At 42.9% G+C, this 16,886-nt stretch overlaps 1 protein-coding gene across 6 annotated transcripts in view; it reads right to left on the bottom strand.

The window, feature by feature from the left end:
• Wdfy3 (WD repeat and FYVE domain containing 3) overlaps positions 1 to 16,886 on the bottom strand; it is a 242,464-nt gene that overhangs the window by 131,095 nt on the left and 94,483 nt on the right. For all 6 annotated transcript variants that reach the window (XM_057772666.1, XM_057772670.1, XM_057772669.1 and 3 more), the window contains one exon: positions 6,968 to 7,091. In XM_057772666.1, coding sequence (XP_057628649.1) covers positions 6,968 to 7,091 — 124 coding nt within the window. The remainder of the gene's footprint in view (positions 1 to 6,967; positions 7,092 to 16,886) is intronic.

Below are 16,886 nucleotides of genomic sequence, written 5' to 3'. Positions count from 1 at the left end.
ACTGCCTGCGTCCATTACACCTGCACCCACGGGGACTACTTGATAGGCTAGCCTGGGGACAGAGAAACAGTAAGATATATGAGCATCCTCCACAGAATGGTAGAGTTATAAGAATATCTGAAAGTCAATTTAGCTGATTATGACTTTGGACTGGCGAGAAGGCTCAGCAGGTAGAGGTGCCTGCTGATGAACATGATGACCCGAATCCAATCAGCAGGATCCACCCTGAGGAGGGAGATAAATGACCCCACAAGTTGTCCCGTAATGTGTACTATGGGCGCATGCATAATACATCATGATAAATAAGTTTTAGGAGAGCAATGAAAATAGAGAAATCTCTAGACATCCACTTAATTTTATCAGCAGTTTGCCAATTTTAAGATCTGGCATGAATAAAAACTGCCAGAAGTTCCCAGGGACTCCTGATGAACGGGGCAAGACACCAGACTGCACCTGGTGCACTTCATGAGGAAGCAGGAAGCTTACTAGAACTTGGCCGCTGAGGTTCACTGTTCTTCAGTGTTTAACACAGCCACACATGAGCTTAAATAGCTCAGCTCGAATCTTATATGACGCTGTGCTGGACACATTTCATCTTTATGCACTTGTACTTGAAGGAATATTTTAACAGAAAACATTAAATCATTGTTTTTCCGGTATTGGCAATGTTTGCAGTGCCCATGTTTTAGCTTACTCAGTTTTCACACAACTGGATGAGTTATTTCCTATTAATAAGCCTCTCCGGTAAAAATTTTAAATATGGAATATATAAGTAATTTGCCAGTAGTGAACTCACATTTAAACCTAAGCTGTCTTGTCTGTGAAAAATAGGGAGAAATATTAAAGAGAGAGGGAGAGAGAGCGAGGGAGCTGGAGGGTTCTGCTGGGCAGTCGCTTAGGCAAGCATGAGACCAGAGTGGGACTCCCAGAAGCCATGTGAGGAAACGGAGAGTGCGTGAAGCTGTCCTCTGAACATGGCTGGGGCTCGTGGACTTACTAACGCAGCTGCAGTTCCCTGTACAAGGCCTGTATAAGGCTGGGGCCTTCAACCTGGGGACTGTGGTGGCGGCTGGAATAAGGGTGTCATTTTCTTCACCAGCACCGGCACGGCCTGTTAACTAGAAAACAGCTCCTGCCTATGCTTGAGCAAGAATCCTTGTTCAGTTCAGCTGGAGGGAGGGTTTCCGTGAGAGAAGAAGAGGAAGAGAGGGGAATGGGAAGTGGGAAGCATTAAACTTCATACTTAAAGTAAAAAAAACTGCCAAAGAGTTAAAAAGAATAAAATCTGGGCTTGCAATCTTAGGACTGGGGAAGCAGAGACAGGCAGGTTCTGGGGGCTCACTAGCCAGCCCAGCCTATGGTGAGATCCAGGCCAGCGAGAGACTGGGAGTCCTTGTCCAAAACAGAAAAAAACAAGCGATCAATACCTGAAGAACAAGCCCCAGGTTGGCCTCTGGTCCCACATGTGTGTACACAACAAAGAAAAGCACAGTAGCCCAGAGAAACCTAATGTGTGAGATGCTACTGGTGGCCCATGACCATATTCCTGTGCTTATTAAGTTACAGTCCCTGGCCTCTCCAGAGAACATGAACCATAGGAACAGAGTCCGTGCTAAGCCTTGTCCACGTGTGATCCTGGTCACTGACCTTGAGTGTGCAATCAGTAAGGACCTGCCGAGGGGGCAGCCAGCCCAGAGTACAGGAGTCACCAACTGACTGTGGACAGCAGGGATTCTGTAACACTTAGGAAAGGGGAGTGACGTGGAGTGACGTTTGGAGCTCGCAAATTTGTGACATTCTTATTACACAGAAAAGGAAAAAAAATCAAAAAAGAAAAACTATCACTCAATGTACTTTTAGCAACCACCATCTGAGAGCGTGGGTATAAACAGAAACTGTTTCTTGCAAAGCTACAAAGGAGCCAACTGACGGGTGAGAAACCCCGAGAGCAATTAAACAGACACAAGGTAGACATTCGTCCCGGCAGCCGAAACTCTTGGCCAGAGCAGACCAATAGTCTCCACAATGGGGCAACTTTTATGTTAAACTGCGCATCTCCAGCCCCATCCACAGCAGCTTTAGGGAAGGACTTGTGCTTTCCATACTGATGGCGTCTAGCAGCCCAATGCATTGACATAATACCTGATGACAACACTGCTTATGAAAAGACCTGGTTAGTGTCTCCTATACACTCACAGAGGAGAAAAAAGATTTCTAAAGAACTAAATCAACTTTAAAACTCAAAGCATTGTCATTTTCCTGGCAGAGAGGACCAAAGTCGAGAGACATGCACAGACTGGGAATCCATCTGGGATGCTCACTATTAACTTAGAAAAGTGCTCAAATGGGTTTTCCACTGCTATTCAAGACTGCCAGATACTAGTACAGCATGTTAAACTAAAACAAAAAACGCACTTTTGATTTTTAACTATTAATACTTTTGGTTTATATTTATCTGTACAATGATAAGCATTTATACTTGAAAGGGTATGCAGTTTGTTTTGTTTTTTAATTATTATTTCCATCATTATGGTTATGATATGTGTATGTGCCCGTGTGCAAGGGCTTACATAGCATGAGCAGGGAGCTAGAGGACAACTCTGGGAAGCTGGTTCTCCTTTCACCCCAGTCTCCACGCACTGAATTATGTCATTAGGCTCTTATCAATCAAGCCATCTTGTCGGCTCTGTTTGGTTTTTGTTTGTATGTTTTTGAGACATGTTCTCATGCAGTCCAGACTAGCCCCCCTCACCTTATTTTTCTGCTTTGACCCCTCTGCCATGCCTGGCAATGGTGTGTTTTTTATATATTCTGTCTGACACTGAACATTAATTCTTCATCATTTAAAAGGGCAAGGGACAGAGGGACAGGCAATGTCCTGACACACCTACATGCTCTGTGCATCAGTGTGCCAAATAAATAAAAAAGTGAAACTAAACCCAAAATAACAAAGTCAGTAGAACCCTTCATGTGTCCTTTGAACACCTTTAACACTCACTTTTTGAGGAGGCAGGAAAGACCCAAGTATGGACAGTATGGGGCAACTGGTGTGTGGCTGGGAGCTATATACCTCAACAGACATGAAGTCTAGACAGTTTGTGGCTGGCTGATATAAGGGATGTCCCAAACTTTGCTAATAAAATGAATTATCAGGGATGGAGAGATAGCTTGGTGGATAATTGCATACACTGCTCTTGGAAGACTTGAGTTCAGTTCCAACACCCACCTCAAATGGCTCACAACTACCCGTGAACCTGTGACTCAAGTTCCAGGGCTTTAGATGTTTCTTCCGGTCCCCAAAGGCATCGGCACTCATGTGCACGCACCCGACACACCCACACCATATTAAAATAATAGGTCTTCAGCAACAACACGAATTAAATCCTCACACCATAAACAAATGTGGAGGAACTGTTTACTTTCACCTTCCAATTTCAATGGCATTTACAGTCAAGCAAAGGGATCCTCCACTCTAAGTGGGGAAGCAGCTCATGGAAACACAGATTTCATTTATGGCGTCTTTAAGACATTTTGTCTGGGCTGAGGCTGTGGCTCAGTGCAAGACCAAACTCCTTACTTCTCGTCACAAACATTGTGTCAGGATCTTTTAATTTCCATAACATTTAACAAACGTAGGTTGAATGCTGAGTTAAGGGTTCTAGAGTTAATGAAGACACATTTTAGTTAACTCAGCTCTTGAGCTACAACGTGGGATGTACGTGTCAACTTTTCCACCCCATATCAAGATAAACACCAAGAGGAAAGGAAACATGGGGTCAGTAGAGCTTAAGTTAGGTCAAATGGACACACAATGTGCACAGCCTTAAGACAGATGCAAGTTCCTGTCACACATGGAGAAGAACTACAAGAGAGTTCCAGAAGACAACATCTAGAGCAGCCAGAGCATGAAATGTGTTAATGACAAACATGAAATCCACCCACGCCCTTTGTGCAGTCCACTGAGAGCACGTGCCATTTCCAGTGGTGCTTCAGGATGACAGCAGGAGCTGAGCTTGCAGTATTGTTATATTTATTTTACTGATGAAGAAACAAAGCCCTAAAAAGGCCTGGCCCTCAAAAAAAAAAAAAGCCATCTGTAAATTTAGCTGGAAGACGGTATTAGACTTCATGGACTCTGTCCTTGCTTCTTTTTACCTACTGCGTGTACACACCTTGGGGATGGTATCACCTGAGGTGCTATGGGTCTGAAATCCTTGGAGAACAGCACCACACACTGTTTTTCTGTCTGGAAAGAAAGGCTGGGTTGTCTAATTAGATTCCCTACAAGTCACTAACCGCGCTGTTGGAGGACTGTGACCGTCACCAGCCTCTCCATCACTAGCATGGCGCCACTGGGAACTGCACTATTGGGTTTAGCTGTGGCCTCTTGCATACAGCAAAGTCATTTGCAATAAACTGAAGATATTACTGCACACAAGTGAGAAAGCAACACACAAACATGAAATCTTTAAAACTTCTAAATAAGATTAAGAATGTTAAATCTCAATATTATATGGGCTTACGAAACAGGATAACCATATACCTTAAAGTCCCTTAATAATAAGATGTCACAGTGGGGAACAATGAAGGGCGTCCTGAGATTCTCCATATCATTCCTGCAATGTCCCCTGAGGTTATAAATACTTCAGAATTAAAACTTAAAATATTTGCATAACTACTACTGTAATTAAGAGTGAGTGAGACACACTCTGTTTAAGACATCTGTCATCTCATCGAGAAGATTAGCTTGTGTATAAAATCTTCAAGGGAGCCAGGAAAACAAGTCTGGAACACAGCCAAGTGTCCTTCCACAGACAGTCCAGGTGTTCACAGAACAGAACAAGGATGAAGGTGGAGCCCGTGGAAGCAAAGTTCGAGACTGTCCTCTAATCTCGGGTGTCACTCAAGAGAGAAAGCGCAATGACAGCAGCAAACACGGGACAGAACTTCCCTTTCCACCGTCTGTCTGCAGTCACACAGAGCTCACACAACAAATCCTCGCTTCTGCTGAGTTAACTAGACCAGGAGTGTGCACTACAAGAGGGTTCGATTCCACCCTGGGCGCAGAAGGGAATGCGGCCAGACAGGCTTACTGACCCTCTCATTAAACGTATTTCAGGTGCAAATGTAATCAAAGCCACCTTGGTTTTAAATGCAAGTATTAATCCACTTATTGTACCAGCGACCATGCATGGATTTAATCCTCAATTAAAGACATTCTAATTGCCAGGCAGTGGTGGCACACACCTTTAATCCCAGCACCCAGGAGGGAGAGGCAGGCAGATCTCTGTAGATTCAAGGCCAGCCTGGTATACAGAGTGAGTTCCAGGACAGGCACCAATGCTACAGAGAAACCCTGTCTTGAAAAAACGAAAAAAAGAAAAAAAAAAGACATTCTAATTTCTCCAAGACTGCATGATGTGCGTAACGGACTCGGGTTCAGACAGACATCTCAGATTATGTGCTTAACTCTATTTGCTGAGTGCCACTGCTGTGGTCTGAGCTGCCGAGCCAACTGTGTCGTTATACACAGATGGGGCACCTGGGAAGAAACCAGGGTGAGATCGGGTTGTGAGGATAGGTCCCTCACAATAGGACGAGCACACACGTTAGAAAAGTCCTGAGGGCTGGCTCTCCCATCTGAGTTCAGGGTGAGAAGGCAGCTGTCTACACAGCAGGAAACCCACCAGCACGCAGGAACAAAGCCGAAGTGTACATCCTGAAGGTTCCTAGCCTTCTTCCTTTCTGGTGCTGGCTTCCAAAATGCCAACAGATATCATGTCTTTTAAGCAGAGTCTGAATAGTTTTCCAGGAAATCCTTCTTTAATGAAGACACAAGTTACCAAGAGTATAACTCAACAAGACAACATCACTCCAAACTCACGGAACCAGGTTCTGCCCCAAACTAAGGCTTTTTGCTAGAAAGAGGGATGATGCTAAAAGACCCTCCCAGCTGACCCTGGCTCCTCACCCTGGACTCCTGTAGAATGACCTCGCTGGCCTAACAACTCCAAGGGCTTATTTTATCCTACACTTCCAGGCAATAGTCCATCACTGGGGGAAGTCAGGCAGGAGCAGGAACTCATGGCAGACAACTGAAGCAAAAGCCATGGAGGAATGCTCTTTGCAGGTCTATTCAACCTGCCTTCTTATAACATCCGAGGTCACAGGCCCAGGGGTGGCACTGTGTCCAGTGGGTAGAGCCCTCCCACATCCATCATCAATCAAGAAAATGCCCCAAAGGCCTTAACTCTGTGTGCTGAGTGCCACATGGTGAGGGCATTTCTCAGCTGAGGTTCCTCATCTCACAGGACAGTACCTTTGTCAAACTGAAAAAACAGCTAACTAGAACAGTTCTTAAGGTGCTTATGGTACAACACACATGCACGCATGCACATGTGCACACACAAACACACATGCACACATGCACCACTCATGAGGCTGAGAAACACAAGAATGGTTTGGAAAAATAAAAAAATGTTTTGATTGCAGAAATCATGAGCATTTTTCATCAAGGAAGTGTGACTTAACCAGGCTGAGTTTAGGTAAACTGAGTAAGGACTGTCCTTCTGGGAGAAAACGATAAGAAGAGAAACAAAAGCACGGTCAACTCTGCAGCCTGCAACAGCTCATTCTGATCAAAAGAAAGAAAAGGAACCAGGAATGGAGACAAGTACACACGTGACGTCAGATCATAGACTGCCCTTGAGCATCATGACGTGGTTTAAGGATTTGTGTACAGGATGGCAGGGTGGCAGTGGAGGGGCCAGTGGCCCCGCAGGGCAGCTTCCAGCAGAACTGTTCTTTTAGACAGTGCATGCTCAAAGCAGCAGGCAACAGTGACTGCAGTGGGGAGGGGCTGTGGCTGAGGTCCAGGTGCCTGCAGCCGGGCTGGCTCCTACTGCATTTCAGCAGCAGTAAGCTCCCATCCTCTGCCTAGGTCTGCTCCTGGCCCCTCTGTAAATACCTGTGGATTTGTTTGATGCTCTCCTCCGAATCTCCGTCACCATTAGTCGCGAGACTTGCGTTGTGAACTGCAGAAGGTCAGAAAATTTTTCTGTCATAGTATTTGGTGGAGCGTTTCCAAAAACCTGTAAACGAGAGAAGCATTTAGTGAGGCCCTGTCCCTTTGCCTGAAGTGAGAAGCATTTACCGAAAGAGCATACCTGGACACAAGTTCTCATGCGTATGAATGGGTTGAGTATATGATTAACTAAGCAAGCTGAAAACACCACTAACAGACTTCAGAAAGCATAACCATTCCCTGTGGAAGCCTAAACTGAAAACTCATGAAAGGGGGCGGTTTGCTGAGGGAAGACAGGTGCTCTATGAGAAGACGCAGACACAGACCTACGCTGAGCAGAATTCCTTCACTTTATTTGATATTTCAGAATAAATTCTAACCACAATCATTTTTAATGTAAGGCTATCTGAAAATGACAAGAGATAAAGGAAAAAATAGAAGGCTCATAAATAAACTGTCTTTCATGAAATTTTAGGGCAAATGAACTTTATAATAATAATTCTTAAAAACTGGTGTAGACTCAGAAGAGAAGGGATGAAACAGGATGGACCGCCATAAGAGAAGAGGAAGTATTTTAGTAGCCATATGGATAGGCTGAATTTTTTAAAATGTTCTTTACAGTTGAAAGGGAATCCTGTCCTGTAAGCTGTGGTAGCACTACACTTCCCATTTACAATGTGCTATTTGCATTATTACTATTCAAACGGCTGCTATAAAGCCAGCCCACATTCTTTCCCAAACGAACATGGCACTAGGCATTTGCAGGGAAGTTCCCTAAGTAAAGTCGGTTGTGTATATGCACACTGTCCTATAAGCAAGTACTACCTAGAGACTGGTAAAGGAAGACTGAGTATACACAACTGTACCCAGCTGAGGAGCTGGGACGAGCGCCCAGAGCCCAAAGCCAGTCTGAACCACAGTGTCTGCTGTCTCAAAAACAAAAGCAAAAGCAAAACAAACATCAACCAGCAAATAAAACGCCAGGGCAACACAAACTGCAAACTCAACACCCAAAAAGAACTCAATTAGTCAAAAGATAAAGCCTAGTGAACTGTCCTAAACCAAGTCCATCATTCAGTCTCCCTAAGACCTATGCATCACAGATGGATGCTGTATGCAGTGGACATCTTGGTATCTGTCAGCATGTACAAAGTGGACTTCTCACCATCTGCCATGCATTCTTGCTATATGTATGTAGACTTTTCAGTATTTGTCATACATGTATGCTATATGTACATAGACTTTCCAGTCTTTGTTATATATGTATGCTATATGCAATTGGTCTCACCATCTGCCATACATGTATGCTGTGTGCATGTGGACTTCTCAGTATCTGTCATACACACACAATGTGGTTTTCTCACCATCTGCCATACATGTATGTTGTGTGCATGTGGACTTCTCAGTATCTACCTATCATACATAAATGTTGCATGAACGTATACATGTAGATTTTTCAGCACCTGTCATATGATGTGGGATTCCCCTCTGTGATGTAGGAGGGTCATCTGTCTATGTGTTACTTTCATTGGTTAATAAAGAAACTGCCTTGGCTTTTTGATAGGGCAGAATTTAGATAGGTGGAGTAGACAGAACAGAATGCTGGGAAGAAGGCAATGAGGCAGTCGCAATGAAGCTCCGGCCCAAGATGGACGTAGGTTAGGATCTTTCCCGATAAGCCACCACCTCGTGGTGCTACACAGATTAATAGAAATGGGTTAATCAAGATGTGAGAGTTAGCCAGTAAGAGGCTAGATATAATGGGCCAGGCAGTGTTTAAATGAATACAATTTGTGTGTTGTTATTTCGGGTGTAAAGCTAACCATGCAGGAGCCGGGAGGAACGAAAAGCAGGCCTGCTCGCCTCATCACTACACCTCTGTATGCTGTGACTATGTTTTATTACTATTGGTTATTCAAGAAGCTGCTTTGGCCTGTGGCAGAGCAGAATGTAGCCAGGCTGGAAGAGCGAGAGAGAGAGCGAGAGCGAGAGCGAGAGAGAGAGAGAGAGAGAGAGAGAGAGAGTCAGTGGAGTCAAGAAGATGCCATATAACTCCCCAAGCAGCAAGAGGTAACAAACCATGAAGCTCGTGGTAGAATATAAAATAATACAATGTAAGAGTTGGTTAATAAGAAGTCTGAGCTAACAGGTCAAACAGTGTTGTGATTATAATATAGTTTCTGTGTGATTATTCAGGTCTGGGCAGCTGGGAAATGAAAGAGCAGTCTCTGTTTACAGTCATACGTGTATGCTGTATGCACTTGTACTTCTCAGTACAATAATAAAAGACTTTATTTCACAGAGTCTAGTAAAATATACAGAAACCCCCACAATATCATTTTAATATAGGATGTTTCCTACGTCTTATAAAGATACTGTTTCAAATTAAGTGGTAACTAATAACAAACCATTCTGCAAACGTTGCTCTGGTCAAGGAATAATCTGTTCTGTCAATTTCACAGGAAGAATTTTTATGCTTTCAAAGAACAAATTGTTTTTAAAGAATTCCTCAATTGTTTCCTACTACAGTTTTTTAAATTTAAAAAATTAATTTATTCACATATACGTGTTTTGTCTACATTTCTGTTCATGCATTGTGTGCATACACAGGTTTGCCTGGGGCCCATGAGGTCAGAAGATAGTCCTAGATGACCTTGAACTGGAATTACAGTCTGTGGTTTGCTGCCAGGTGGGACTGGGAACTGAACCTGTGACCTCCGCAAGAGCAGCCAGCACTCTGTACCAGTCCCCTCCCCCCATTATGGCTCTCTGATAAATGTGTACTTTCAGTTAAATCTTTCGCCTGTTAAATAAGACCCATAGCTCTGTTTTTTGTTTGTTTGTTTTTGTTTTTTGTGATACATGGGTCTGAATACTGGGCTTCAAGAAGGTAAGTAACTGGCAAGTAACTTTTAGTAGCTGGGCTATATATCAGCAAGACCAATATTCCATAACAAACTCAAGAAAAGATAAAAATTCAGGTACCGACTAATGATTTCTGACCCCTACTCAGGGATAAACATGTAATTTTAAAATGAGGTTGTCTATAAATATTCCTGAGACACGGATTACATTGATGTATTCTATATTCTGCTTGTAAGAATTAAGTGTTTCATTTATTTGAGCAGAAGAAAGTTTCTAAGCAAACAGCCACTTCTTCCAGTGTAAGAATGGAAGGGTCCAAGCAGTTTTCATGTAAGGCACACAAAACATCCTGAAAATACATCCAACTTATACAAACTTGAATTTTATTGCTTCATTTCTATCACAAAATCTTTTCAAAAGATAAAAGGAGTATGTTCTAGCTACTAATCTAAATGAACAAGCATGGCTTCTACATCAATGATATTAGCATAATGAAACAGCGCACGCCCAGCAGTGGTCTAAGAGCTAGGAACTCACAGGTAAATAAAGACTAAATTCTAGTGTACACCAAGTTCATATTCTAACTTAGATGACAAATGCTAAGGAAATTAGCTTAAAATTCTAATGACTCAGTTCACTCCCTAATAACACAGACACACACACAGACACACACATACAGACACACACACAATTACACTCATACACACGTACACACATTAGAATAGCACAAAGACTATAAATTTTAAAATTCATAGTTTTATGATTTATATCTATAATCCCATAGCCTCAGAGCTCAGAACTCCAGAGAGCTCCTGTTTCAGAAAGCAAAACATTGACTATTAAAATTAGGGGTTCAGCTCAGTGGTAAGGAATGCAGTTAGAATATGAGTTCCTGGGTTCTATCTCCAGCACTAAAAATAAATAGAAATAAAAATATTGAAATTATTCAGGAGGATGCTTATATGTTTTTCTTTGGGTTCACCTTCTTATTTAGCTTCTCTAGAATCACGAATTATAGTCTCAATGTCCTTTATTTATGGCTAGAAACCAAATATGAGTGAGTACATCCCATGAATATTAACCTTCATCAGGCGATAAAAGAAGACAGAGACAGAGACCAACATTGGAGCACTGGACTGAAGTCTCACGATCCAAAGGAGGAGCAGAAGGAGAGTGAGCACGAGCAAGGAACTCAGGACCGCAAGGGGTGCACCCACACACTGAGGCAAAGGGGATGTTCTATCGGGAACTCACCAAGGCCAGCTGGCCGGGGTCTGAAAAAGCATGGGACAAAACCGGTCTCGCTGAACATAACGGACAATGAGGACTACTGAGAACTGAAGAACAATGGCAATGGGTTCTTGATCCTATTGCACGTAATGGCTTTGTGGGAGCGCAGGTAGTTTGGATGCTCACCTTAATAGACCTGGATGGAGGTGGGTGGTCCTTGGACCTCCCACAGGGCAGAGAAACCTGCTTGCTCTTTGGGCTGAGGAGGGAGGAAGACTTGATTGGGGGAGGGGGAGGGAATGGGAGGTGGTGGCGGGGAAGAGGCAGAAATCTTTAATAATTAAATAAATTAATAAAAAAAATAAAATAAACATTTCAAGGAAAAAAAATATTGAAATTAAAATTAAGAAGCTAGAGAGATGGTTCAATGAGGTAAGAGCACTTGCTGCGCCTACAGAGGACCCAAGTTCCATTCCTAGCACCCATGACAGGATGCTCACTGTCACCTACAACTCCAGCACCGGGGGGGGGGCGGGGGGAAATCATGCATATATACACATAATTAAAAAGAATAGCAGGCATGTTAGCACACACCATTAATCCCAATGCTTGGGAGACAGAGGCAAATGATGCTTTGAGTTTGAGGTGAATCTGGTCTGCACAGTGAGTTGCAGGACAGCCAGGGATACCCTGTTTTAGAAAAACAAAACCTTGAAAAATGAAGATAGGTATGTGCTATGAGGAATAGTGTCTAGTGTGGAGGAAAACTTCTACAAGCCAACCTGAGGCGGTGACACGGACCCTAAGGATGGCACTGTGTGATGCTACAGAGAGGCAGAGCTGTGCAAATGACATCATGGTGAAGAGGGTGAAGAGGCCTGGTAGTCTGGACCATGGCAAGATGGAGGAGCACAGCAACTGAGATCTCAGTCTGGGAAAACTGAACAGATAAGGGTGAGCAGAAGAAAGCGTGCTCTTTGGGTTTTTTTTTTTTTTTTTTTTTTTTTGGCTTTTCAAGACAGGGTTTCTCTGTAGCTTTGGAGCCTGACCTGGAACTAGCTCTTGTAGACCAGACTGATCTCGAACTCACATACATCCGCCTGCCTCTGCCTCCCGAGTGCTGGGATTAAAGGCACATGTCACCATTGCCTGGCGAAAGTGTGCTCTCTGTAAATGACAGCAACGTTCCATCTATAAACACTAGGTACGCTTCCCCAGGTACAGCTCCACCATGTAAATATCTTTTAAAGAGAGCATGGAGCTTCAAGGCAGGAGATTGGGGTCTTCTCTCTCTCCCTGTCTATCTGCCTGTCTCTCTATTTCTCTCTCTCCCCTTTCTCCTTCCCTCCCTCCCTCCCTCCCTCCACGATTCCCTACTGTAGAGTGATCCTTCTCTACACTGTGAAGATGTGTTGCTCTCATTGTTACTAAAAAGCTGATTGGCAGATGGCTAGGCAGGATTATCGGGGAGAAGGGCAGAGTAACGGAGTCAGGAGACTCTCAAGCCAGACCCTCAAGAAACAACATAGATGAGGCAAATGAGACTTGGGGCAGCACAAAGATGAATAGAAATGGGTTGATTTAAGTTGTAAGAGCTGGCTGGAGACAGGTATTAACAATTAATAATAAGTCTCCGTGTGGTTATTTGGGAAGCAGCTGGTGGGACAGAAAAGTTCACCTAGAATTCCCCTCCTATCAAGGGAGACACTTAGCACATTCAGCTCAGGAAAGAAAGGTTGTATGATAAATTTGTGACATTTGTGACCCAGACTGGGGGTGGGACGATAACTCTAAGGAACAAAAGCACCTTGAAACACATTCAATAATTAACTAAACTTAGAAACAAGAATTTACACTTTTTCTAGCACTGTTCAAATGTTTAACATGTCATTAATGTCCCAATAAACTTTTACAGAGCAGGTGCTGGTAGCATCCCCCTTTTACAGTTAAGAGAATTAAGGGTCAGTGAAGTTAACCTATGCCAAGATAAGAGCACAGGACTAAATATGGGGTCAGTCTGATCCCCAGAAGCATCCAGGATATTTTCTCTACTAATCTTTGTCAGAGCAGCTTCCTGTAATGCTGCATACTGTCGTCCTATGAGAGGTTACTGACTACGTCACTGAAAAGGGTACCGAGCCATGTGGCTAACATAGATAAGAATAATGGGTTAATATAAGTTATAAGAGTTAATAAGAAGCCTGAGCTAATGAGCCAATCAGCTTATGATCAATGTAGAGCTCTGTGTGATTTCTTTGGGGCTAAACGGCTGTGGGACCTGGTGGGAGGACAGAAACCAGACAACAGGTGACTTGATATTCCAAGGGTTATTTTTATGGGTTAATCATCTTCTAATGTTAGCAGTGTTGTGAATCAAAGCCAGGGTCTCACACTGGTGAGGGGGATGCTAGCTAGTCCCTGAGCCCTCTTAAAAGGCTAATTTTTAATATCTACTTAATAAATACTGAAAAATTTCCTAGCACTTGAACTAAATAGATTTGGCATATTCAGAGAAAAGAAACTAATGGTGCTATTTAACAGTGTTTATAAAGTAGGAGCCCAGTCTGTTATTATTATTATTGAATGATATCATTAAATAAAAACAGGCTGGGCGATGGTGGCGCACGCCTTTAATCCCAGCACTTGGGAGGCAGAGGCAGATGGATCTCTGTGAGTTCGAGACCAGCCTGGTCTACAGAGCTAGTGCCAGGACAGGAACCAAAAGCCACAGAGAAACCCTTTCTCAAAAAACCAAAAATAAATAAATAAATAAATAAATAAAACAGATATGACTAATAAAAGAAATTAGGACATACACAAGATCTTGTTTCTTAAATATGTCACCATCTAAAATTGTTAAATACTGACCCCCATTAGTTCTTAAATGAGTTGCTATGGATATAAAATGCAACAAAACAGATCATCTGCTTGAATTCTGGTCTTTCTCTTACCTGGATCTAAATGTGTGTGCCCCTGTCTAATGCCAACAATTTTAAAGCAAAGGTCACTTGAGGGATTTAGACACTGTTTTCAACTTGGATACTTCTCAAATATAAACTGAAAATAATTTCAAAAGCAAGTGGAATTTCTTAAGGATTAAGTTCATAAATATTAATTTCAAAATAAGAGGAAGATATGCTGTGATAATTAATAGTGCCATCTTATGGAATTTCAGACAATGAAAACCTATTCATTTTGCAAAACTTAATACCCAGTGTTTCCTCTGTGAGATTTTGTTCTTGGACATAAAGATTATTTTTTAGATTGCCAAATAAGTTTATTTCTCTGTTCTCAGATTTTCTGTGATCTTGAGGTCTGAGACGGGACAGCAGCAGCTGCCCTGCAGGACGTAATGGAGCTCAAGGGCGGCATTTCAAGACTGCACTCAACATAGGCCAACACAACCCACGGCTCCCAAAGTCTTGTTGGCCATAATGCCATTCTGAGCCATTTATTCACCAACAATACTTCCTGTTGGTAGAAAATGTTCATGCAGATGGAGAAACATTAAACAACTCTCAATTTGTAGATTTGATGGAAATGGTAATTTTTGCTTATTAGTGTTAACACAATGAGTATAATTTGTACATATTTTAACTGGTCATAATGGTATAGAAATAACATCCAATCTTTTCACTACTTGGGAATTTCCTAGGAAGGTAAGCGTAAGTCCTCTATGGTAGAGCACTTGCCCAAGCATATAAGAGGCCTGCCCTTCAAAACCCACAGCCAGGGTGGGTATGTAGGCCAGTAGAGCCCACACAGGAAGTTTTACAACTACATAGGCACACATACATGGGGTTGTTGTGGAATATTCCCTTACACTATGTAAAGCTATGCCGTGTTGATTGGTTTGATAAAGATGTGAATAGTCAATAGCTAGGCAGGATTTAGAGTAAGAGAGAACCCTGGGAAGAAGGCAGAGCCACTACTTGGAGGAAGCATAACAAGTAGGAGATGAGGTAACGAGCCATGAGCCACGTCGCAGCAAGTAAATTAATGGAAATGATTTGAGGTATAACATCTAGTTAGAAACAAGCCTACGCTATTGGCTGAGCTTTCACCATTAATAAGAAGTCTCTGTGTGGTTGTTTAGGAGCTGGCAGCAGGTTAGAGGAGGACACACAACAGAGGTGTGTGGGTGGGTACTGAACCAAGGATGGGGATATATATAGCTCAGTGGCAGAGCCCACGCTGGATTTATGTTCTATCAACACACACACACACACACGAGAGAGAGAGAGAGAGAGAGAGAGAGAGAGAGAGAGAGAGAGAGAGAGAGAGAGAGAGAGAGAGAGGAGAGAGAGAATACTAAATTTCTGAAGGTCAAATTATTCATTATAAAGAAGGTACTGTACGTACTAGCACTTCTAATCAGCTAATTAAAAGCTTTCAATGTAAAAAATTTAATAGCTAGTTAATGGTACTTCTTTACAATAACACAGACATAAGAAAATTAAACCAAAAAGTATAAATAGAGAATAATCTGTCTTGGATCCACTTTGAAAACAAGCAAGCACAAAATGCAAATACTTTTAAGACTCAAGGACTAAGATTCAGTTCAGTGACTACAGAAGCTGAACTGTTGAAGTATGTGTGTGTTTGTGTGTGTGTCAGTGTGTCTGTACGTGTATGTGTATCTGTATGTGCCTGTATGTGTGTGCCTCTGTGTGTATCAGTGTGTGTCTGTATGTGTGTCTGTGTGTGTCAGTGTGTCTGTATGTGTGTGTGCCTCTGTATGTGTCAGTGTGTGTCTGTATGTGTGTTGGTGGGGGGGGAGAAGACACAGACATATGCCAGGTATCACTTAAGAGTTCACACTGAGAGCTGAGTGTGAATTGGACAGGTAGCTCAGGGTAGACCACCAGAAGGCTCTGAGCTCCAACCCAAGGAACTGCACTAGAGAAGCTGAAGGCCATTCTGACAGCTGTCTTAGACACTGTCACTCCCAGGAAATGTTCATAGTCTGAGAGAATCATGCTGAGCTAACCATAGCCACGATTTTCTTTTTAAGCCAACTATGAAGCAGGAAAACAGCAAGTACGCTCTACAAGTGGTTCCAATATAACCAACGACTTTCTGAACAGGGCTTGGTTCATAGCCAATTGCAGCTCCCATTTTAAAATGGCTGTTTTCACCACTGTGCTGTCTGTCTCTCCTTGTGTTCATGCTACCGTCTCCTGCTGCAGGGTTCTTGCTCCTCCCTCTTCACACTGCCATTCTGAAAAGGTCAGCTCTCCTTAGTTCCCTACTCAGTTCACTCCAGACCCACAAAGGACCCTTCCACCAATGAGAGCAGGAATCTAAGGTCACCAAGCAAGACTTTAGCCAACACTAGCAGACCCTATTCACCCAGCAAAATCTGTCTCCCAGACGAGCTCAGTGGCCTTCTCCTGCCCAGTGCTTACTCACCCACCTGTAATTCGACACTAGGCTCTCTCCTCCTTTGATCCAATTGTATACTATCTTTGAAAATTTACAAATTTCTCCCTTGATGAGGTTTTTTTTTCTTTTTTTATGAGCAAGACTGAGTCTTTGTAATCTTCAAACACAGCAAACTTCAGTAAACGTACCAAACTAACTATCCCTCTGTGCTGGCTGATTTTTGCCTGCTTAATACAAACTATGGTCATCTAGAAAGAGGAACCCTCAATTGAGGAGCTGTCTCCATGGAGTGGTTGCTGAACAAGTCTGATATGGGAGGGCCCAGCCCACAGTGGGTGGTGCCACCGCTGGGCAGGTGGGCTTGGAGTGCATAAGAAAGCAG

This window comes from Chionomys nivalis, chromosome 6 (genome assembly GCF_950005125.1).
Source record: "Chionomys nivalis chromosome 6, mChiNiv1.1, whole genome shotgun sequence".
Classification (NCBI taxonomy): Eukaryota; Metazoa; Chordata; class Mammalia; order Rodentia; family Cricetidae; genus Chionomys; species Chionomys nivalis.
Note: the sequence above shows the minus strand (reverse complement) of the source record. Positions and strands in the feature narration are given on the sequence as shown.